At 47.2% G+C, this 24,906-nt stretch overlaps 1 protein-coding gene across 2 annotated transcripts in view; it reads left to right on the forward strand.

The window, feature by feature from the left end:
- The window catches only part of scyl1 (SCY1-like, kinase-like 1), a 76,972-nt gene that overhangs the window by 49,859 nt on the left and 2,207 nt on the right, over window positions 1-24,906 (forward strand). Inside the window, exons 12-17 of one of the 2 annotated variants that reach the window (XM_073031363.1) lie at window positions 1,969-2,044; window positions 4,556-4,732; window positions 12,361-12,485; window positions 12,610-12,711; window positions 15,197-15,502; window positions 23,834-23,915. In XM_073031363.1, coding sequence (XP_072887464.1) covers window positions 1,969-2,044; window positions 4,556-4,732; window positions 12,361-12,485; window positions 12,610-12,711; window positions 15,197-15,502; window positions 23,834-23,915 — 868 coding nt within the window. The remainder of the gene's footprint in view (window positions 1-1,968; window positions 2,045-4,555; window positions 4,733-12,360; window positions 12,486-12,609; window positions 12,712-15,196; window positions 15,503-23,833; window positions 23,916-24,906) is intronic. The other variant, XM_073031364.1, reaches the window with a different exon arrangement.

Below are 24,906 nucleotides of genomic sequence, written 5' to 3' on the forward strand. Positions count from 1 at the left end.
TCACCCAGAGTCAAATACATTTATTATTAAAGTCTGTACATATCACCATACATTATCCTGAGATTCATTTTCGTGAGGCATTTGCAGGAAAATAAAGAAATGCAATAGAATTTTCAACAAACTGTGCTTGGGGAGGTGAATGGACGAAAGTCGCACACAAGTGTTAACAAAAATTATTTTAAAATTTGTTGGGTGGGGTCCTACTTCGAGCACCTAGGCTCTGATCATCTGAGACCATTTTCCGAGCAGCTACACTCCCTCCATCCGAGACCGTTTTGCCAAACACCCATGCCCACTCCATCCGGGACCGCTTTGCCAAACGCCCATGCCCACTCCATCCAGGACCGCTTCGCCAAGGGCCCGTGTTCCCTCCATCCAGAACCGCTTTGCCAAGGGCCCGTGTTCCCTCCATCCAGAACCGCTTTGCCAAACGCCCATGCCCACTCCATCCAGGACCGCTTTGCCAAGGGCCCGTGTTCCCTCCATCCAGAACCGCTTTGCCGAGGGCCCGTGTTCCCTCCTTCCAGATCCGCTTTGCCGAGGACCCGTGCTCCCTCCATCCAGAACCGCTTTGCCAAGGGCCCGTGTTCCCTCCATCTAGAACCGCTTTGCCAAGGGCCCATGTTCCCTCCATCCAGAACCGCTTTGCCAAGGGCCCGTGTTCCCTCCATCCAGGACCGCTTTGCCAAGTGCCCGTGTTCCCTCCATCCAGGACCGCTTCGCCAAGGGCCTGTGTTCCCTCCATCCAGGACCGCTTTGCCAAGGGCCCGTGTTCCCTCCATTCGGGACCGCTTTGCCAAGGGCCCATGTTCCCTCCATCCAGAACCGCTTTGCCAAGGGCCCGTGTTCCCTCCATCCAGGACCGCTTTGCCGAGGGCCCGTGTTCCCTCCATCCAGATCCGCTTTGCCAAGGGCCCGTGTTCCCTCCATCCAGAACCGCTTTGCCGAGGGCCCGTGCTCCCTCCATCCAGAACCGCTTTGCCGAGGGCCCGTGTTCCCTCCATCCAGAACCGCTTTGCTGAGGACCCGTGTTCCCTCCATCCAGGACCGCTTCGCCAAGGGCCCGTGTTCCCTCCATCCAGAACCGCTTCGCCAAGGGCCCGTGTTCCCTCCATCTGGGACAGCTTTGCCAAGGGCCCGTGCTCCCTCCATCCGGGACCGCTTTGCCAAGGGCCCGTGTTCCCTCCATCCAGAACCGCTTCGCCAAGGGCCCGTGTTCCCTCCATCCGGGACAGCTTTGCCAAGGGCCCGTGCTCCCTCCATCCAGGACAGCTTTGCCAAGGGCCCGTGCTCCCTCCATCCAGGACCGCTTCGCCAAGGGCCCGCGCTTCGTCCGCCACTTTTAATTCCACTTCCAGTTCCTATTTCAATATGTCCATTCGTGGCCTCCCCTATTGTCGCGATGCAGCCACACTCAGTTGGTATTCCGTATGGGTAGCATCCAACCTGATGGCATGAACGTTGAACTTCTGGTAATCCTCTCTCACCCTCTATTCCTCTCCCCCCACCTCGCTTCTGACCCCCCCCTTGCTTCTAATCCCCTCCATCCTCTTACCCCCCCCCCACCTCTTACCTCCCCCTTCCTTTCCCCCCTGCACTGGCCCCAGTTGTCAACTAGCCTAAGGAAAAACTCTCCACTGCCCAAAGGAATTGCTTGTTATTGTTCCCTTACATGGCTACTGTTCCATGCCTTTGGTACCTGCACTGGCATAAGGATCTCACCTTACCCAGACAAACACGATTTTCACCGTTTTCCATTATCATGGCTGTAGACGTGTACTCTCTTAATGTTCAAAATACTGCTATGGACTGGTTTTCCAAACAATCCCACTCCAGACTGACCCTATTTTGTCTTATCACTTACATTTTATTTTGGCAAGGAAGAATACCATTTAACTCTTTCCTTACAACGAATTGTATCAAGAGCCCTGAAGTTCATTTCGATTATTTCAAATTTTTTTTCCCCAGGCCTTCAAAGCAATCCGGTGTTTCCTGACAAAACTGGAAACGGTGTCGGAGGATCCATCCAGAGCTGAGGATGTGGGTGAGTGCACTTCGGCCTTTTGGATTTTGTTCCCAAGAACGTGGGCATCACAGTCACAGAGTATGGAAACGAGCCCTCTGGACCATTGACGCTGCTCACATTTACCCACGTTGGCCCATATCCCTCTAAACCAGGGATTCCCAACCTGGGCTCTGTGGACCCTCGATTATTGGTATTACTCCATGACTTAAAAGAGGTTCTACACCTTCCCTATCCTTGTCGAGAGGACAAGAAAATAAAAGCAAAGATGTAGTGTTGAGGCTTTGTAAAGCACTGGTGTGCTGAAACTGGAGAGGGTTCAAAGGAGTTTCACGACAATGGTTCATGGGTTGAATGGCTATAAAGAGCATTTGATGGCTCTGGGCCTGTATTCATTAGGATTCAGAAGAATGAGGTGACCTAATTCAAACCTATTGAATGCTGAAAGGCCTCGATAGAGTGGATGTGGAGAGGATGTTTCCTGTGGTGGAAGAGTAAGACCAGAGTAGAAGGGCAACCCTTCAGAACGGAGATGAGGAGGAATTTCTTCAGCCAGAGAGTGCTGAACCTGCAGAATTTGCTGCCACAGGTGACTGTGGATGCCAAGTCTTTATGTATGCTTCAGGCAGAGGTTGGAAGATTTTTGATTAGTAAGGACATAAAGGGATACAGGGAGAAGACAGTAGATTGAGCTTGAGAGGGGAAATGGATCAGCCATGATGAAATGGCAGAAACAACTCGATGGCCCAAATGGTCTAATAATGCTCCTGACTCGTATGGTCACCTTAAAACTGGGCCCTCTGGTTTTCAAGTTCTCCTTACCTGGGAAAAAGGCTCTGCACCTCATGATTTTATAACTACACCTCAGACTCCTACACCCCAATGACTACAGATCTAACCTGCCCAAACTCTCCCTCTAACTCTGTGGTATTCAGAATCTTTTTTCCAGGGTGGAAATGGTTAATACGAGAGGACATAACTTTAAGGTGATTGGAGGAAATTAGAGGGGAGGATCTCAGAGTAAGTTTTTTTTTATTCAGAGCAGTGGATGTGTGGAATGCCCTGCCGGGGTGGTGGGAGAGGCAGATACATTGGGGACATTTAACGGACTCTCAGATAGGCACGTGGATGATAGAAAAATGGAGCGTTGTATGGGTTAAAGGGTCAGCAGTACATCAAGGGCTGAAGGGCCTGGACTGTGCTGTAATGGTTTGTGTTCTGCACCAGACACAATCATCATCATTATATACTGTGTTGTATCATCGGCCATTAAGATCCATTGACCGTCATTGTTCTCGGCAAATTTTTCTACCAAACTGGTTTGCCATTGCCTTCTTCTGGGCAGTGTCTTTACAAGAAGGGTGGCCACGGCCATTATCAATACTCTTCAGAGATTGTCTGCCTGGCATCAGTGGTCGCATAACCAGGACTTGTGATCTGCACCGGCTGCTCGTACGACCATCCACCACTGGCTCCCACGGGTCCACATGACCCTGATCGGGGGGTAAGCAGGTGCCACACCTTTCTCTGCAGGCTGGTGGAGGAAATGAGAACCTTGCACCTCCTTTGACAGAGACGTACCTCAACCCGGCAACATCCTTGAAGACGTTGCTGCTTAAATCCATGAGAAATCTCTCCCTCTCACCTTAATCCTGTGCCTTCTGGTTCTTGATTTCCCAGCCCTGGGAAATGGACCCCTGTATTTCACCCCCACCGTAGCTTCTGCCACTCCCGGGAGCAAGATTCCTCAGTCACTGGATTGTAGGTGCAGCTGCCGTTTGTCATCCTAACCCCATGAACCTGTCTCTGGGGAGCTTCACTGCAGCTTCAGGACTCACTCCAGCTGAGGAAGCCAGGAACCCTTCACCAAGCACTCGTTGGTGAGCTTGAGACTGGACGCACAGTACCGTGGCGGTTCGGCAGCACGTTACGGCGCCAGTGACCGAGCTTCAGTTCCCTCCACTGCCTGTAAGGATTTGGCACGTTCTTCCTGTGACTGTATTACTTCAGTTTTCTCCAAATGCTCCATATTCCAAGTCATACAGGTTAGTGAGGGAAATTGGCCAATTTAGTTGGTAATCGAGTGGCACAGGCTTGTTTGGCCGGAAGGACCTGGTGATATGCTGTATCTTTAAATTTAAATTTAAAATGAAATGCTGCGACTGAATTTACGGAGGATGCGCAAGGCCACTCCTGAACCTGCAACCTCTCCCACTGCACGTTCCCAAACGTGTGCCCCCTGTTACACCCATGGGAGCAATTAACCGAGTAAACCATACATCTTTGGACTATGGGAAGAGTACCCAGAGGAAACCCACACGGTCACCGAGAGAGCATACGAACTCTTTGCAGACATTGGTGGGCCTGAACTCCCCTCCTGTCCGGGGGCAGGCTGCACGTGGAGCCGCCATTTCCTGCTCACTGTTTGGTCCACCATCTGACTACGGTAAGTCTCATGGATTCGTTAACCCTAATCACGTTATCTGTCTTTCCCCTCCCCTCTGCTCCCTCCCCCATCCACACCCGCCACAGAAAAGGACATCAACCCGGCCTCGACCACCCCAGCCGCTGCCCTGGGGGCAGGCTGGGCTGGCTGGGCCGTCTCCGGGGTCTCCACTCTCACGTCCAAGTTCATTCGAACAAACCAGGTAGCAGGAGGTCAGTCGGCAGAGAGTCAGCCTGCTGAAGCAGCCCCCAGCACTGGAGGAGGTAGGTCACAGTCGGTGTCTGATTGCTCTGTAGACCAGTTACAGTCAGTGTGTGATTCTCCTGTGTCTGATTGCTCTGTAGACCAGTTACAGTCTGTGTGTGATTTCACCTGTGTTTGATTGCTCTGTAGACCGGTTACAGTTTGTGTGTGTGATTTGACTATGTCTGATTATTCCATAGACTGGTTACAGTTAGTGTGTGATTCTCCTGTGTCCGATTGTTCTGTAGACTAGTTACAGTCGGTGTGTGATTTCTCCTGTGTTTGGTTGCTCCGTTGACCGGTTGAGTCCCAAGTCCCTCAGCATCTCTGATGTTTGAACCTCCCATTTAGATAATAGTCCGCACTATTGTTCCTTTTACCAAAAAGCATTATCATACATTTCCCAACTCTGTATTCCATCTGCCTCTTTTTTGCTCCTTCTTCCAATTTGTCTAAATCCTGCTGCAATTTCATTATCCAAATCATTGAAAAACAATGTGAAAAGTAGCTGTCCCAATACTGACCCCTGAGGAACACCACTAGTCACTGGCTGCCAACCAGAAAAGGTCTATTTTATACCCACTCGCTGCCTCCTGCCTGTTGGCCACTCCTCTATCCGTGCCAGTATCTCTCCAGTAACGCCATAGGATTTTATCTTGTTAAGCGGCCTCGTGACACCTTATCAAACGCCTTGTGAAAATCTGTCTAAGTGACATCCACTGCCTGTCCTTTGTCCTTTGTTACTTCCTTGAAGAACTTTAATAGATTTGTCAGGCAAGAGTTCTCTTTACAGAAAACATGCTGACATTGACTTACATTATCATTAGTCTGTAAGTATCTTGAAACCTCAACCTTAATCATAAACTTCAACACTTTCCCGACCACTGAGTTAGGATAACTGGCCTATCATTTCCTTTCTTTTGCTTTCTTCCCTTCTTAAAGAGTGGAGTGACATTTGCGATCTTCCAGCCCTCCGGGACCATACCAGAATCAAGTGATTCTTGAAAGATCATGACCAATATGTCTGTTATCTCTTCAGCAACCTTCTGCAGGACTCTGGGATGTGGTCCATCTGGTCCAGGTGACTTATCCACCTGAACACCTTTGAGTTTACCTGGCTTTTTCCCTTTGTAGTAGCAGTGGCACTCACTCCCTGACAGTCACGGACATCTGGCATATCCTCTTCCATAGTGAAGACTGATGCAAAGTACCCATAAAGTTCATCTGACATTTCTTTGTCCCCCATTGCTGCCTCGCCACTTTCCAGTGGCCCAATATCAACTCACCACCCTTTTACTCTTTATATAACTGAAAAAACTTTTAGTATCGTACTTTATACTACTGGCTAGTTTACCCTCATGTTTCATCTTTTCCCGTGTAGGTTTTTTAGTTGCCTTTTGTTGGATTTTAAAAGCTTCCCATTCACTTTGGCTCCCTCATATGCCCTTTCCATGGCTTTTATGCAGTCCTTAACTTGTCAACTACAGTTACCTTACCCTGCCATTTGAGAACTTTTTCTATATCTCTACTGCGTCTTGTGAACTATTCCCAGAAACTTCAGCCACCTCTTCTCTGCCGTCACCCCCACCTGGCAAGCTCCTCTTATGCCTCTGCAATTCCCTTTATTCCATTGTGATACTGATACATGTGACTTATGTTTCTTCCTCTCAAATTGCAGTATGAATTCAATCATGTTATGATCACTGCCTCCTAAGGGTTCCTTTACAGTAGGCTTCCTAATAAGATCTGGGTTTACTACACAACACGCAATTTAAGATGACCTTTCCCCAAGTAGGCTCAAATGCAAGCTGCTCTAAAAAGCCATTTCGTAGGCATTCAACAAATTCTCCCTCTTGCCATGGACACCAACCGGATTTTCCCAATCCCCCTGCATATTGAAGTACTCCATTACAATTGTGTCATTACCCTTATTACATATCTTTTCCAGCTCCCTTTTCAATCTCAACCCCACATCTTGGCTACTATTTGGAGGCCTGTATATGATTCCCATAATGGTTTTATACCTTGCAGGTTCTTAATTCCACCCACAGAGATTCATCACCCCCGTCACCTCTTTCTGAAGATGTAATTCCATCACTTACCAACAGAGCCACACCACCACCTATGCCTTCCTCCCTGTCCTTTCAATACAAAGTATGTCCTTTGATGTTCACCTGCCAACTACGGCCACCTTTCAGCCACAACTCAGTTATGCCCACAACGTCACCGTGACCAATCTGTAAATGTGCCACGAGTTTGTCCATCTCATTCCAAATGCTACCCTTATTTAAGTACAGCACCTTCAGTTCTACATTCTTCACCCTTTTGAATTTTGCCTCTATGGTACAATTTAAGTCATTGTTCTGTCTGCATTTGTACCTAGTTGTTGGCTTGTCCTTCCTTACATTCATATTATATCCATCATCTGCATCATGCCTCGAACAATCAAGAATCTATCAACCTATGCCTTAAGTACACATAAAGGCTTGGGCTCCTCAGCTTCCTGTGGCAAAGAATTCCAGATTCACCACTCTCTGGCTAAAGAAATGCCTCCTTATCTATTCTAAAAGGACACCCTCTATTCTCAGACTCTCCCACCACGGGTAACATCCTCTCCACATCCACTCTATCGAGGCCTTTCACCATTCGATGAGGTCACCCCTCGTTCTTCTGAATTCCAGTGAGTACAGGCCCAGAACATTCGCTTTTCATATGACAAGCCATTCAATCCTGGAATCATTTTTGTGAGCCTCCAGTTTCAGCCCATCCTTTCTAAGATAAGGGATTCAAAACTGCTCACAATACTCCACATGAGGCCTCACCAGTGCTTTATAAAGTATCAACGTTACATTCTTGCTTTTATATTCTAGTCCTCTTGAAATGAATGCTAACATCGCGTTTGCCTTCCTCTCCACAGACTCGACCTGCAAACTAACTTTTTGGGAATCCTGCACAAGGACTCCCAAGTTCCTTTGCACCTCAGTTTCTTTGTATTTTTTCTCCATTTAGAAAATAGTCAGCCCTTTCATTCCTTCTACCAAAGTGCATGACCATACACTTCCTGACACTGTATCCCATCTGCCACTTCTTTACTCATTTTCCTAATCTGTCCAAGTCCATCTGCAGCCCCTTTACTTTCTGAAAACTACCTGCACTTATCTTCATATCATCTGCAAACTTTCCAACAAAGCCAGCAGTTCCATCATCCAAATCATTAACATACAAAGTAAAAAGAATCGGTCTCAACACAGACCTCTGTGGAACACCATGAGCAGCCAGCCAGAAAAAGCTCTCTTTATTCCCACTCTGTGCCTCTTGCCAGTCAGCCTCTGCTTTATCCATGCTAGAATCTTTCCTATAATATTTCGGGCTCCTATCTTGTTAAGCAGCTTCTGAAAATCTAAGTACACAGGATTAACCGATGCTCCTTTCTCCATCCTGCTTGTTACTTCATCGAAGAATTCCAAAAGAGCTGTCAGACAGGATTATCTCTGCAGTGTCATTTTCTTGTGGTCCAATATCTACTCTTTTACTCCTTGTATATCTGAAAAACCTGTTGGTATTATTTTTGATATTATTGGTCAGCTTACCTTCATATTTCATCTTCCCCCCCCCCCCCCCATAGATTTTTTTTAGGTACTTTCTGTTGGTTTTTAAAATTTTCCCAATCCTTTATCTTCCCACTAATTTTTTGCTCTTTTATTTGCTTTTATGTTGGCTTTGACATCCCTTGTCAACCAGAAATGCATCACCCTGCCTTTGGAATATCACTTCTTCGGGCTGCCTCTATCCTGCACCTTCCGAATTGCCCCGGAAACTCCAACCATTGTTGGTCTGCTGTCATCCCTGCTAAAGTCATAGAAAGCTTACAGCACAGTACAGGCCTTTCGGCCCACAAAGCTGTGCCCAACATATCCTTACCTTAGACTTTACCTAGGGTTACCCATAGCCCTCTATTTTTTTAGGGTCTATATACCTATCCAGGAGTCTCCTAAACAATCCTATCATATCTGCCTCCACCACCCCATTCCACACTCTCACAACTCTCTGTGGAAAAAACTTACCCATGACATCTCTGTACTGACTTCCAAACACCTTAAAGCTGTCACCTGAACTTTGGCCAGCTCCTCTCTAATGCCGCTGTAATTTCCTTTACTCCGCTGAAATACTGATACATCTGACTTTAGCTTCTCCTCAAAATTGAGGGTGAATTTGATCACATTATGATCACTGTTACCCACGGATTCCATTACCTTAAGCTCCCTAATCAAATCCGGTTCATTACACAACACCCAATCCAGAATTGCTGATCCACTAGGGTGCTCAACCATAAGCTATTCCAAAAAGCCATCTCAGAGACATTCCACAAATTCTCCCTTGGGATCCAGCGTCAACTTGGTTTCCCAACCTCTCTGCATATTGAAATCCCCCATAACATTACCCTTTTGACATGCTTTTTCTATTTCCCGCTGTAATTTCTAGACCATATCCTGCCTACTGTTCGAAGGTTTGTATATAACTCCCATCAGGGTCTTTTTTACCCTTGCGATTCTTTAAATATATCCACAACAGTTTTACCTCTTCCAATCCTCTTTTTAAAGATTTGATTTCATTTTTTACCAGCAGAGCCGCTCCTCCTCCTCTGCCTACCAGCCTGTCCATTTGATTGTGTATCCCAACTGTAATCTTCTTTGAGCCAAGACTCAGTGATGTCCACAACATACCTCCCAATTTCTAACTGCACTACAATTTCAACTACTTTATTCCTTATACTGTGTGCATTTAAATACAGCACCTCCAGTCCTGCACTTAACACCCTTTCCAATTTTGCCCCCACATTACACTCCAACTCATCCCACTGACAGCAATTTTGCCCTGTCATCTGCCTGACCTTCCTGACAGTCTCACTATACACTACCTCTGCTTGCAAACCAACATCCCTATCACTCCTGTTCCTATTCCCCTGATATTTCTTTAAATCCCCTAGCAAACCCACACACAGGGATATTGTCCCCCTCGGGTTCTGGTCCCGTTTGTACAGGTCATCTCTTTTGCAGAAGAGATCCCAATGGTCCATAAACGTGAAACCCTGTCCCCTGCACCAGTCCCTCAGCTACACATTCATCTGCCAAATCATTCTATTCTTACCCTCACTGGTGCGCGACACCAACGATCTAGAGATCGTTAACCCGGAGGTCCTGTTTTTCAACTTTCTACCTAGCTCTCTAAATTCTCTCTTTAGGACCTCCCGTCTTTTCCTTCCTATATCGTTGGTACCACTATGTACCAAGACATCTGGCTGCTCACCCTCGCCCTTTAGAATGTCATGGACACGATTCGAGACCTCCCTGACCCTAGCACTTAGGAGGCAACATACTATCTGGGTCTCGCAGACTCTCCTATCTACTCCTCTAACAACCACTACAATTCCTCCTCTGCCCCCTTCCCTTCTGAGCCACAGCACCAGAGACCTGGGGATGACCACAACCCTGTCTGAAGCCTCTGGTGGTCAGGGTTGACCATGGATGTTGTGTCCCAGCTGTCTTGATACACAAGCAGCCAGGGCAGTACAATATGGGGAGCAAGCTGTTGCCCACGTAGCAGGCTCCCCGCCTCCATGCAGCTGATGAACCCGAAGGAACGGCAGGCACTGATACGGTTTGGCACCAGCGGTGTCACAGGAGTCGCCAGTCAGCACAGAACTCGATGTAGGACTGCCTTGGCGACTCCCATCTCCAGATTTTTCCCTTGGGGTTTAATCCCAAAGCTTTCCCCGTGAGTGGGTGTAGCCGCAAGGCAGCAGAGGTTTGAGATCTGTTTTCCTTCTCTGAGATGAGCTGCCATTCGCAGCTAATGAGCCCCATCTGCCCAAAGCAATGTGTTTTAAGGCACCAGTAACCCTCCCTTGCCCCTTCTCCTGCCAGTAGAAACAGTTCCGGCGGGTTTAGTAGCTAAGCCACACATGAAGGCCAGGAGCTATCGGAGGTGCACATTGAGATCTTATCCCCATTACCACCCCCAGCTTATAACAGCCTTAAAGAACCAACTATCTCCCTGTAGCTCCTATCTATCATCTCCTCAGTTTTCCTTATGAGCTGAAGGTCGAGTTGCAGCTCCAGTTCTTTAACCCACTGGGTCACAGAGTGACACAGCACCAAAACATGACCTTCAACACAACCAGTCCGTGCCAACCAAGATGCCCATCCAACCTCACTCCGCTTGTCCCAACTGATCCGATCCACGTACCTATCCAAGTGACTTTTAAATGTTGTTCATGTACCTGCCTCAACCAAATGTTCATTTTTATCAAAACTTGAAATTCTTCTTCTCTGGGTAGCCATGAAACCATGAATGAAAAGAAATTACGATCATCAACCCTCAAATCCCTCCTCCCACACAAAAACCCAGCAAAACAAATCAGGCACATCGACCCCCAAATCCCTCCTCCCACACAAAACCCAGCAAAACAAATCAGGCACATCGACCCCCAAATCCCTCCTCCCACACAAAACCCAGCAAAACAAATCAGGCACATCGATCCCCAAATCCGTCCTCCCACACAAAACCCAGCAAAACAAATCAGGCACATCGACCCCCAAATCCCCCCTCCCACACAAAACCCAGCAAAACAAATCAGGCACATCGACCCCCAAATCCCTCCTCCCACACAAAACCCAGCAAAACAAATCAGGCACATCGACCCCCAAATCCCCCCTCCCACACAAAACCCAGCAAAACAAATCAGGCACATCGACCCCCAAATCCCTCCTCCCACACAAAACCCAGCAAAACAAATCAGGCACATTGACCCCCAAATCCCTCCTCCCACACAAAACCCAGCAAAACAAATCAGGCACATCGACCCCCAAATCCCTCCTCCCACACAAAACCCAGCAAAACAAATCAGGCACATCGACCCTCAAATCCCCCCTCCCACACAAAACCCAGCAAAACAAATCAGGCACATTGACCCTCAGATCCCTCCTCTCACACAAAAAAAATAAACAAAAGAGAACAAACACATTCTCCGGCAGTTTGTTCCATATATGAACCACCCTCTGCACTCAGATCCCTTTTCAATTTTTCCCCTCTTCCTTTAAAGCTGTGCCCTCTTCATTTAGACTCTCCAACCTAAGATAAAAAAGTGTGGCTGCCCATTTTATCAACACCCTCAGGAGTTTATAACCTTCTATAAGGTCACCCGTCAGTCTGCTTCATTCCAGGGAAACAGTCCCAGTCTATCCAGCTTCTTGTAACTCAAACCCTCCTGTGAGAATCTGGTCTTCAGAAACACATCAATTGCCCTCCCCTGCCTGGCTCCACCTGACCCTCATCCTTCACCCCTCCTTGGTCCACCAGTCCACACCTGGCACCTCTCTCCATATCTATCCCAGCTATCTCCCCTCTCCACTCTCAGCCTTGATCTAAAGTGTCAACAGTAACACCCCCCCCCCCCCCCACCCCAGCCTCCTGAGATGTCCCAGAGCGGAGACTGCAGGCTCACTCCCACAGGGAGGTGTGGGAATGGTGGGGACGGTGTGGGCCGATAACAGGGGCACCAGGCAGAGGAGCTGAATGGCCTGCTTCAGCTCTGAATGCGAGGGTCTGTATCCTCCCCCTGTGATGTGTCTGCTTTTTGTTTTGTCAGGAGATGAATCCAAATCCCCAGGCACTCCAGTTGCACCGGCTCCCAGCAAAGAGGCAGATGACAAGGAGGCGGCGAAGGTGGAAGAGGAGGAGAGGTGGGACGACGAAGACTGGGGCAGCCTGGAGGTGGGTCTCCCTACGTCAGCTTCTGGAGGGTGGGGCTGAGGTTTTATTCCCAGTCAGGTGAGGGAGAGGGGCAGCAGATTCACCTCATTTTCCCCTTACATCCTCCCGTTCTGGTTCACCGCAGGAGCCGGGGAAGTCCAAGACGCCCGACGAGAAGGGAGACTGGGCCGGTGCTTCTGAGTGGTCACTGGGTCAGAGCAGCAGGACCAAGGCTGCCGTGGGCACGGTGGGTGCACAGGGAGCTCGGTGGGGAGGGAACACAGGCAGCAAGCAGACTCCTCCCTGCATTTCCGTCCATAATACTGCCCAATTCGTTCAGACAAATTTCCTCCCTCTCACTAAAGTTAAGCCCTCTTGTGTAATAGAACAGAGAACAGCACAGCGCAGGCCATTCGGCCCACAATCTTGTGCTGAATATTTAACCTCAAAATCAAACTAAACCTTCCCTCCCACATAGCCCTCCATAATTCCCTTAAATGTACCTGCCTCTACTGGGCACCCAGCATTCTCTGTGTAAAAAGCTCCCTCATGTATTAGCCATTTCCGCCCTGGGAAAAAGACTTTGACTCGATCTATGCAGTTTATAAAGTGATGAGGGAAGATTCTTACTGTCTACTCTAACTCTCCCCTAATAATTTGACACACCTCTATCAGGTTATCCCTCGCATCCAAGGGAAACAAGACTTGGGTCATTATTTTGTCTACAGGTATGGTGCAGAACAGGTCCTTCTGGCCCACTGAGCCACACCCAGAAACCCACCTATTTAACCCTAGCCTCATCAGAGGACAATTTACAATCACCAATTAACCTACTAACTCATTAGACCATAAAGCATAGGAGCAGAATTAGGCCAGTCGATCCATCACGTCTGCTCCACAATTTCAACCTGGCTGATCCGTTTCCCTCTCAGCCCCATTCTTCAACCTTATCCCTGTAACCTTTCACACCCTGACTAATCAAGAACCCTAACCTCCACCTTAAATACACTCAAACGTCTTGACCTTCAAAGCCACTTGTAGTAATAAATTTCACAGATTCACCACTCTAAAAAAAGTTCCTGCACATCTCCATTCTAAATGACACCCCTCTATTGTAAGTTGTGCCCTCTGGTCTTTGACCTCCTCCCACTATAAGGAGCATTTCTTCCACATTCACTGTATCTAGGCCTTTCAACATTTGATAGGATCATTCTTCATTCTTCTAAATTCCATCGACTACAGACCCAGAGCCATCAAATGGTCTTCATACGATAAGACTTTCAATCCCAGAATCATTTTCATGAACGTCCTTTGGACCCGCTCCAATGTCAGCACATCCTTTCTGAGATAAGGGGCCCAAAACTGTTCACGATACTGCAAGTGAGGCCTTACCTGCTGGTAATCTTTCTTATTAACACCATCTTGTCAAGCAGCCTCATTTGTGGCACCTTGTCAAAAGCTTTCTGAAACTCCAAGTACACAACATGTACTGATTCTCCTTTGTCTATCCTGCTTGTCATTTCTTCAGAGTTTTACAAATAAGTCAGGCAAGATTTTCCCTTAAGGAAACAATGCTGACTATGACTTATTTTATCATGTGCCTCCAAGTACCCCAAAACTTCATCCTTAACAATTGCTTCTTGAAAGATCATTACTATTGCCCCCACAGTCTCATCAGTTACCACTTCCAGAACCCTCAGTTGCACAGGTCCAGGTGTCAACTCAAGGTAGGTAAGACACCTGGTCCAGGTGTTTTACCTACCTTCAGACATTTCAGCTTCCTAAGATACTGCTCAAGCCTTCAAATCCGGTTAATCACACAACTTGTGGGTATTCTTCAAATTCTATTCGATCCAAGATCAGCACCAAACTGATTATCCCCACTCAACCTGCATATTGAACACCCCCATGACTATCATAGCAGAGGCCTTTTCGTATGCTTTTTCTATCTCCCACTGTAATTTGTGTCCCACGTCCTGGCTACTGTTCAGAGGCCTCTATTCAACTCCCACCAGGGCCTTTTTACTCTTACGGTTGCTTAACTTGACCCACAACGATTCTACATCTTCCAATCCTATGTCACCTCTTCATGCACACAGCTGTGCCCTGTTTTTTTTTGTCATGTAATATCAAAACACTCCCTGCTCTAAATTACATACTCTTGCAAGTTTCTGATCTAACTACATCAGCAAAGCACTCTGGGATTATACAGGTTCCATTTTGTCACATTACAAATTACAAAAGTTATAAATTCTGAAAGACTTCAGGGTTACGGATATATTTCCAGAAGAAGTATCATTTCTAATCACCAGCAACTGTACTGATCTTTATCTTGTACCCTGCTGTTTAAAGTAAATTTATTATCAAAGTACATATATGTCACCATATACAACCCCGAGGTTAATTTTCTTGCAGGCATTTGCAGTAAATACAAAGAAACGCAATAGAATCAGTGAAACAAAACACACACAACAGGACGGGCAAATAACCAGAGTGCAAAAGACAACCAAATGCGCAAATAATGGAAAAATCACAAAATAATGTTGAGAAATGATTAAAAAAGAAATATCAAGAACGAGATGAAGATTCCTTCAAAGTGACTGCGTAGTTCAGTGTTGGGGAGAGTAGAGTTGAGTAAAGTGTGTGTTAGAAATGGAAATCTCTCCTCTCAGTGAGTTACACTTGCGGCCAAGTTGGAGACAAGTTGGTTACTCTTGGGTTACCATTTGCAGCGTGCCGCCGCAGCTGGGACCAGACCGACGAATCCTGCTACCTCTGAGTGGGACGCAGCAGACTGGAATGTGAATGGGGGCTGGACGTCCACAGCCGCAGTACCACATGGACAGGGCTCTGGAGAAGACAGCTGGACCACTGAGTGGGGCAACGACATGGCAGCGGGTACTGGCCAGAAGGCCAAAGGTTCCTCCTCGAGCTGGCGGGATACCCGGCCGGCCAGTGAGTATAACTGGGATGGAACAGGCAGTGGGAGAAGGCAGGACGACTTCACCACCATCACTCAAGCAACTGCTGCTGGTCAGGTGAATGAAATGTGTAATCTTGATCTTCCTCTCTCCATCCTCCCTCTCTTACCCTCCCTCATCAAATTTCCCCTTTAAACCCACTGCCAATTTGCCTCCTGTCCTGAGCACATTTTGGCAGGTGGCATGGTTGCATAACACTTTACAGTGCCAACGAGAGGGGTTCAATTCTTGCTGCAGTCTTAAGTATGGAGTTTGTATATTTTCCCTGTGACCATGCGGGTTTCCTCCTGGTGTTCTGGTTTCCTCCCGCATTCCAAAAGCATACAGGTTAGGGTTAGTAAGTTGTGGGCACGCTATGGTGGCAGTGGAAGTGTGACGCTCGTGGGCTGTCACCAGCACATCCTGTAAAGTAGGGAGGTGTAGACTTTACAATCTAAAAATTAGGTCACGGGAAAAGACTTTGTCCATATTGTCCATCCTAGTCATAGAGTCATGGAAGTCTACAGCACAGAAGGAGGTCCTTGCTGTTATTCTGCCTTGTCCCATCGACCTGCAGCCGGACCATAGCCCTCCATACTCCTCCCATCCACGTACCTATCCAAACTTCTCTTAAACATTGAAATCAAACTCACATCCACCACGTGCACTGGAAGCTCATTCCACACACTCACCACCCTCTGAGTGAAGAAGTTCTCCCTCATGTTCCCCTTAAACTTTTCAACTTTCACCTTTAACTGATGATCTCTGGTTGTAATCCATCCAACATCAGTGTAAAAAGCCTGCTTGTGATTACCCTGTCTATACCCCTCATAATTTTAAATAGCTCTATCAAATCTCCCCTCATTCTTCTACACTGCAGAGAGTAAAGTCCTAACCTGTTCAACCTTTCCCTATAACTCAGGTCCTCAAGCTCCTTGTAAATTTTCTCTTAACTCTTTCAATCTTTATTGATACTTTTCTTCTAGGTAGGTGAGTAGCATTGCACATAATAGTCCAAATTACCCCACCAAATAACCCAGTAAGAAGGATTTCAATTAAACATTGGACACAAAACTGCTCACAATACTCCAAGTACAGCCTCAGCATTACTTCCTGGCTTTTATTTCCTAGTCTCTAAGAGAAGATGTGTTGGCATGGAATGGGTCAAGGGGAAGTTCACAAAAATTAACCTGGCAATGAAAGGGTTAACATATGAGGAGCATTTGATGGCCCTGGGCCTGTACTCACTGGAGTTTAGAAGAATGAGGGTGTAATCTCATTGAAACCTATTGAATATTGTAAGGCTTAGATAGAGTGGACATGGAGAGGATGTTTCCTATAGTAGAGGAGTTTAGGACCAGAGAGGACAGCCATAGAATAAAAGGTCGTCCCTTCAGAGCAGAGATGGGCCCAACATATCGATGCAGATATTAGAAGTTTGAGGAGATCTGGTGTGTCAGCAAAGTCACTCTCAAATTTCTATAGATGTACAATGGCTACTCAGTGTCTAATATGGGAGGCCGGGGGGAGGGCTACTGTACAGGATCGAAATAAGCCGTAGAAAGTTGTAAACTGGATCAGCTCCATCATGGACACGTAGTATCCAGGGCATCTTCAAAGGGTGATGCCTCTAAAAGGTGGCATCCTCCATAGTATAGAGAACTGGACACAGACAAATGGTCAGTGATGGTGGTGGGGATAAGAGAATGGAGAATTAGCTGAAAGGAGTGCGTGCTGGATTTCTACAGAACAATACGTACAAAATGCTGCAGGTCAGGAAGCAGTTATGGAGAGGAATAAACCGTTGACGTTTTGGACCTAGACCCTTCATCAGGCAACAGGACTGGAAAGGAATGGGGAAGACGCCAAAATAAAACGGAGGGGACGAGGGGATGGAGGCCAGCTGGAAGATGATCGGTGAAGCCAGGTGGGGAGGAACGGTCAAGGGCTGGAGTGGAAGGAATATGATTACAGAGGAGAGTGGACTTTAGGAGAAAGGGAAGGCAGAGGGGCAGCAGAGGTGATAGGCTTTTGTCCATCTTGTCTATCCTAATCATAGAAGTCATGTGAAGTCAGCTGAAAAGAGGTAAAAGGCCTGAGTGGGGAATAGTGGAAGAGGGAAGGGAAATGCAACTTTTTTTTTAACCAAAAGGAGGGATGTTTATGCCATCAGTTGGAGGCTACCGAGACAAATATAAGATACTGCTCCTCCACTCTGAGGATGGCTATGGGCCGACATATAGTAACAGAAATGGGGATAGGAATCAGGTGTACTGACTGGTTCAGTCTCTGTCTGGTGTGGAGGAGCCAGTGCAGAAAGTTGTAAATTTAGTCAGTTCCATCATGGGTACTAGCCTCCATAGTATCCAGGACATCTTCAAACAGCAACATATATACAGTGCCTATAAAAAGTATTCACCCCCCCCGGACGTGCTCATGTTTTATTGTTTTACAGCATTGAATCCCAGTGGATTTAATTTGGCTTTTTTGACACTGATCAACAGAAAAAGACTATTTTGTATCAAAGTGAAAACAGATCTCTACAAAGTGATCTAAAATAATTACAAATATAAACCACAATATAATTGATTGCATAAGTATTCACCCCCTTTAATATGACACACCAAATCATCACTGGTGCAGCCAATTAGCTTTAGCAGTCACATACTTAGTTAAATGGAGCTTCAGATTGTAGTAAAAATACACCAATATCTGGAAAGTCCAACTCCTGGCAAAAACTACAACATTAAGACCAAAGAACAATATATGCAACTCCACGAAAAGGTTATTGAAAAGCACAAGTCAGGAGATGGATAAAAGAAAAATTCCAAGTCACTGAATATCCCTTGGAGTACAGTTAAGTCAATCACCAAGAAATGAAAAGAATATGGCACAGCAGTAAATCTGCCTAGAACAGTGTCCTCAAAAACTGAGTGACTGTGCAAGAAGGGGACTAGTGAGGGAGGCCACCAAGAGACCTTTGACAACTCTGGAGGAGTTGCAAGCTTCAGTGGCTGAGATGGGAGAGACTGCGCAAACAACAGTTTTATGGCGAATGGCAAAGAGAAAGCCCCTGTTGAAAAAGACTCAATGAAGTCCCAGCCGGAGTTTACCAGAAGGCATGTGGGAGACTCCAAAGTCAGCTGGAAGAAGGTTCTATGGTCTGATGAAACCAAAATTGAGCTTTTTGGCCATTAGACTAAACACTCTGCTTGGTGTATGCTAAACACCGCACATCACCAAAAACACACCATCCCTACTGTGAAATATAGTGGTGGCTGCATCATGCTGTGGGGATGCTTCACTGCAGCAGGCCCTGGAAGGCTTGTGAAGGTAGAGGGTAGAGTGAATGGAGCAAAATACAGGGAAATCCTGGAGGAAAACCTGATGCGGTCTACAGGAGACCTGCAACTTGGGAGGATGTTTTGTTTTCCAGGAAGACAATGACCCCAAGCATAAAACCAAAGCTATACAGGAATGGCTTAAAACACCAAAGTTAATCCAACTGAGAATTGGTGGCTGAACTTGAAAATAACTGTTCACTCACGAACCCCATGCATTCTTGAGCAGTTCTGTAAGTTAGAATGGGGAAAAATAGCAGTGTCTAGATGTGCAAAGCTGATAGAGACCTATCCACACAGACTCAAGGCTGTAATTGCTGCCAAAGGTACATCTACTAAATACAGACTAGAACGGAGTGAATACTTAAGCAATCAATTATTTTGTGTTTAATGATTGTAATAAATTTAGACCAATTTCTAGAAATTTGTTTTCATTTTGACACAAAAGAATTTTTTTGTTGAGCAATGTTGGGGGGGAAAAGCCAAATTAAATCCACAAAAAACAATAAAACATGAAAACTTCCTAGATACTAGAATACTACAGCACAGTACAGGCCCTTTGGCCCTCAATGTTGAGCTGACCCATATATTCCTTTTTAAAAAAAGTACTAAACTCACACTACCCCATAACCCTCTATTTTTCTTTCATCCATGTGCCTGTCCAAGAGGCTCTTACTATCTTTCCTTTCGGTTAGTCCTGACAAAGGGTCTCGGCCCGAAACGTCGACAGCGCTTCTCCCTATAGATGCTGCCTGGCCTGCTGTGTTCCACCAGCATTTTGTGTGTGTTGTTGTTTGAATTTCCAGCATCTGCAGATTTCCTCGTGTTTGCTCTTTAAATTCTACTGCGAAGCCTCTGCCAGTGATCCCTACACTGAAGAAGTTTAAATCTTCTCTTCAACGGGAGTTCAGTGAAACCCTCTCTCGCTGCTCCCCATCTATAATTCCTTTGGCCCTTCAACTTTTCGATCATATTTTGACCCAGACCTGCTATTACAGCCATATATCCTTCCTTGGAACGTGTCTCCGCTGCCAACTGACTCCAGTTGGCTTCAGGATCCGTTTTCGAGCTTCTCAATTTGGACCTTCTGAGGATCCCAGGTACTCACATTTAATTGACTCTGCCTCCCGTTGTTTCTCCCGTCGAGCTCTGAGGGCGACACTCTCTCCGCCATGAGAAGGTACCTGGCGTCCCTATCACAATCCCTTCCACACCTCCGGGACACCTTTTTCTCCGTTTGCAATGGACTTGTCCGTTATTTCATCCTCCATCAGATCCATGCGTGCAATCGCCGTTTCTTTGACTTTATCACGTCCTACAAGGATCACAAGATCTTCCATCTGCAGACCCCAGAGCATGGACTTCGTATCACGTCCCCGGGCCCAGCCGTTGATCTCGGCTGCCCCAGCGACCCAGGGCATATTCAAAATCCGGATTCCAGCATCATCACCGCGTGTTCCAATGGCCATGGATTGGCCTCGGCTGTCGATCTTGGCTGCCCCAGCAACCCAGGGCATATTGAAAACCCGGACTCCAGCACCATCACCGCGTGTTCCAACGGCCATGGACAGCTTCAAAGCGATTGCGTAACCATCGACTGCGACTCCAGCCTTGAACTCCGGGCCGGGTCTTCACATGCTGCGATTGTGACTCCCGTCTCCCCTTACCCCACCACCACTCTGCAGTCCCCTCTCCCTCAGATCCCATCGTCAGCTCCTGGGCCCTCAGAGGCTCCATCTTCCTCTCACCCCAACCCTTCCCTCTCCACTGACACTACTAGCCCCCCTCCCCCCTCTGATCCCATCTCTCATCCGTGCCGGGTCTTTACCATTCCCTCCGACCTTCAACTCTCTAAGGCAGAGCGCTCTGTCCTCAGTAAGGGCCTCAGCTTTATCCCCCTTCGCCCACACCTCAGCGAGTTCCGCGTACATCATGACGCTGAACTCTTCTTCCACCGGCTCCATCTCCGAGCTTACTTCTTTGACAAGGACTCTCCTACCCCCACCGATGACCCCTTCTCCCATCTTCAACCCTCCTCCTCTTCATGGACACCCCGCTCTGGCCTTCTGCCTGCTCTGGATCTCTTTATTGCTAATTGCCGACGGGACATCAACCGTCTTGACTTCACCACACCCTGTTCCAATTCCAACCTCACTTCTTCCGAACGCTCTGCTCTCCGCTCCCGCCACACCAATCCCAACCTCACTATAAAACCTGCTGATAAGGGGGGAGCTGTTGTTGTCTGGCGTACTGACCTCTACCTGGCCGAGGCACAGCGACAACTCTCTGATACCTCCTCTTATTTACCCCTTGATCATTTCCCCACTAAGGAGCACCAGGCCATTGTCTCCTATACCATCACCAACCTTATCAGCTCTGGGGATCTCCCATCCACTGCCACCAAACTCATAGTTCCCACACTTCCCGTTTCTACCTCCTACCCAAGATCCACAAACCTGCCTGTCCAGGTAGACCTATTGTCTCAGCTTGCTCCTGCCCCACTGAACTCATTTCTGCATACCTTGACACTGTCTTATCCCCCCATGTTCAATCTCTTCCCACCTATGTTCGTGACACTTCTCATGCTTTGAATTTTTTCAATGATTTTAAGTTCCCTGGCCCCCACCATCTTATTTTCACCATGGACGTCCAGTCCCTATATACCTCCATCCCCCACCGAGATGGTCTGGAAGCTCTTCGCTTTTTTTTTTGGATTCCAGACCTAACCAATTCCCCTCTACCACCACTCTCCTCCGTCTAGCGGAATTAGTTCTTACTCTCAATAATTTCTCCTTTGGCTCCTCCCACTTCCTCGAAACCAAGGGTGTAGCCATGGGCACCCATATGGGTCCCAGTTATGCCTGCCTTTTTGTTGGCTTTGTGGAACAGTCCATGTTCCAAGTCTATACGAGTATCCATCCCCCTCTTTTCCTTTGCTACATCGACGACTGCATTGGCGCTGCCTCTCGCACGCATGCTGAGCTCGTCGACTTCATTAACTTTGCCTCCAACTTTCACCCTGCCCTCAAATTTACCTGGTCCATTTCCGACACCTCCCTCCCCTTTCTTATCTTTCTGTCTCCATCTCTGGAGACGGCCTATCTACTGATATCTACTATAAGCCTACAGACTCTCACAGCTACCTGGACTATTCCTCTTCCCACCCTGTCTCTTGCAAAAATGCTATCCCCTTCTCACAATTCCTCCGTCTCTGCCGCATCTGCTCTCAGGATGAGGCTTTTCATTCCAGGACGAAGGAGATGTCTTCCTTTTTTAAACAAAGGGGCTTCCCTTCGTCCACCATCAACTCTGCTCTCAAACGCATCTCTCCCATTTCCCGCACATCTGCCCTCACCCCACTCGGGATAGGGTTCCCCTTGTCCTTACCTACCACCCCACCAGCCTCCAGGTCCAACGTAAAATTCTCCGTAACTTCCGCCACCTCCAACGGGATCCCACTACCAAACACATTTTTCCCTCCCCCCCCCCCCCCCTTCTGCTTTTCGCAGGGATCGCTCCCTACGCGACTCCCTTGTCTACTCGTCCCCCCCATCCCTTCCCACCGATCTCCCTCCTGGCACTTATCCTTGTAAACGGAACAAGTGCTACACCTGCCTTTACCTTCCTCCCTCACCACCATTCAGGGCCCCAGACAGTCCTTCCAGGTGAGGCGACACTTCACCTGTGAGTCGGCTGGTATGGTATACTGCGTCCGGTGCTCCCGGTGTGGCCTTTTATATATTGGTGAGACCCGACGCAGACTGGGAGACCGTTTCGCTGAACACCTATGCTCGGTCCGCCAGAAAAAGCAGGATCTCCCAGTGGCCACACATTTTAATTCCACGTCCCATTCCCATTCTGATATGTCTATCCATGGCCTCCTCTACCGTCAAGATGAATCCAAACTCAGGTTGGAGGATGAACATTAACTTCTCTAACTTCCGTTAATGCCCGTCCTCCCCTTCTCACCCCATCCCTGACATATTTAGTTGTTTGCCTGTTCTCCATCTCCCCCGCCCCACCTTTCTTTCTTCTGAGCCCTCCCGTCCCATGATCCTTTCCCTTATCCTGCTCTGTATCACTTTCGCCAATCACCTTTCCAGCTCTTAGCTTCATCCCACCCCCTCCGGTCTTCTCCTATTATTTTGCATTTCCCCCTCCCCCCACTACTTACAAATCTCTTACTATCTTTCCTTTCAGTCAGTCCTGATGAAGGGTCTCAGCCCGAAACGTCGACAGCGCTTCTCCCTGCAGATGCTGCCTGGCCTGCTGTGTTCCACCAGCATTTTGTGTGTTGTTGTTGTTTTCTTAAATACCCTTTATGTTTTAGCCTCCACCACCATCACTGGCAAGTCATTCCAGGCATCCACAACCCTCTGTGTTTTTAAAAAAAACAAAAAAAAAACAAAAAAAAAACACTTACCCTTGAACCCCTAATGTCTCCTCCAAACTTCCCTCCCTTAACTTTGTACATATGCCCTCTGCTATTCGTGCCCTGGGAAACAGGTACTGGCTATCCACCCTATCTGCACCTCTCATAATCTTGTAGACCTCTATCAAATCTGGATGCACCTTTTACAGGTGTAGTCATCAGAGACAATTGTGCTGTCCCTGACTTCCCACATCCTTCAATCTGATTCGGTGGGGGTGGGGGGATGAATACTTTCTGTAGGCCCTGTGTGTGTATATTATTAATACAGTTTTTATTGTGTATTACAATGTACTGTTGCCAGATAAAAACAAATTTCACAATATATGCCGGTGATATTAAACCTGATTTGATATCTGCCATGATGGAATGGTGGAACCCATTGGGCTGAATGGCCTAATTCTGCTCCTGTGTCTTATGGTTAGTGATTCAATCGGATGGAAAGTGCTGGACATATTAATGGCATGTTTACTGTTGACGCAGAACAAGGTACTGTAACTGAGTGGACAAAATGAAATAAGGAGGTTACCCACAAACTAACTCCTCCAACACCAGGAGCTTGCTGCTGCATTGGCATTGTGGTCTTTCTGAATGACTTTGCAAACTAGTTTTTAATGCATCCCTAATTTGTCTTCTCAGAAAGCCGCGGACACTTGGAGCACCGATATTGCTGGCAACTGGGACACAGAGGGAAACTGGGAGTCCGTTGACTTGGATCAAGGTCAGTTCACTACCTCTCTGGTGCCAGATCTCCACCCAAAACATCAAAAGTTTTCTCATGCACTGAGTTCCTCCGGCAGATTCTTGTTCTAGATTCCAGTGTCTGGTGTCTCTTGTGTAACAAGGATCAGAGGCGCAGAGAGAAACTGTAATTACCAACAATATTTGTATTGTCTAAAGTAACAAGTATGTGAATTTGTACACTAGCTACCTGTGTGCACACCCACTAGAATTCCCTTACTTTCCTGAATAGTGAAAGAATAGAGAAAAGGTAATACCCAGGCAAAGAAGTCTACGCAGGCCAGGCATTCTTCGTAGTCCCGATCCACTCTCCATGTATTTCCTACAGGTTCATTCACCCTTGTATCTGCGATGGTTATTCTCTGAAGTTATCACTGCCAGCACACCCAAAGCGTCAACTTTTGTTTTCATTCTTAGCAGTTCAAATGTTGCATTTCAATATTATTGGCTGAGTTACTGATCTTCAACACCTTTTTTATTGGCTTTGGTCCAAGCCAGCATCCATTTATTGCCTCCTTTTGCAAATGACAACTGATAATTTATGGCTCTTTGTTCTCAATCACTCAGTGCAACAACTCGTATTTATCTGCCATTCTCTGCTCATATCTATACCGTGCTGTATTCTTTGCCAGTCTTGGTATCATTGGCAAATATGGTAACACACCAATCTACATTTTCATCCAGGCCATTTATTTGCATCACAAACAGCAGAGGTCCCAGTACAGATCCCTGAGAAGCACCACTAATTACAGACCTCCAGCTTGAATGTCCTTCGACCACAACCCTTTGTCTTCTAAGTGCAAGCCAGTTCTGGATCCAGTCAATTGGCCAAGGGCCTTGTGTATCCTAATCTTCTGCAATAGGTTCCCATGAGGGACCTTGTCAAATGCCTTACTAAAATCCATGTAGACAACATCCACTGCCCTACCTTCATCCATCTCTCATCACCCTGTCAAAAAACTCGAGTTGGT

This window comes from Hemitrygon akajei, chromosome 28 (genome assembly GCF_048418815.1).
Source record: "Hemitrygon akajei chromosome 28, sHemAka1.3, whole genome shotgun sequence".
NCBI classification, from domain to species: Eukaryota; Metazoa; Chordata; class Chondrichthyes; order Myliobatiformes; family Dasyatidae; genus Hemitrygon; species Hemitrygon akajei.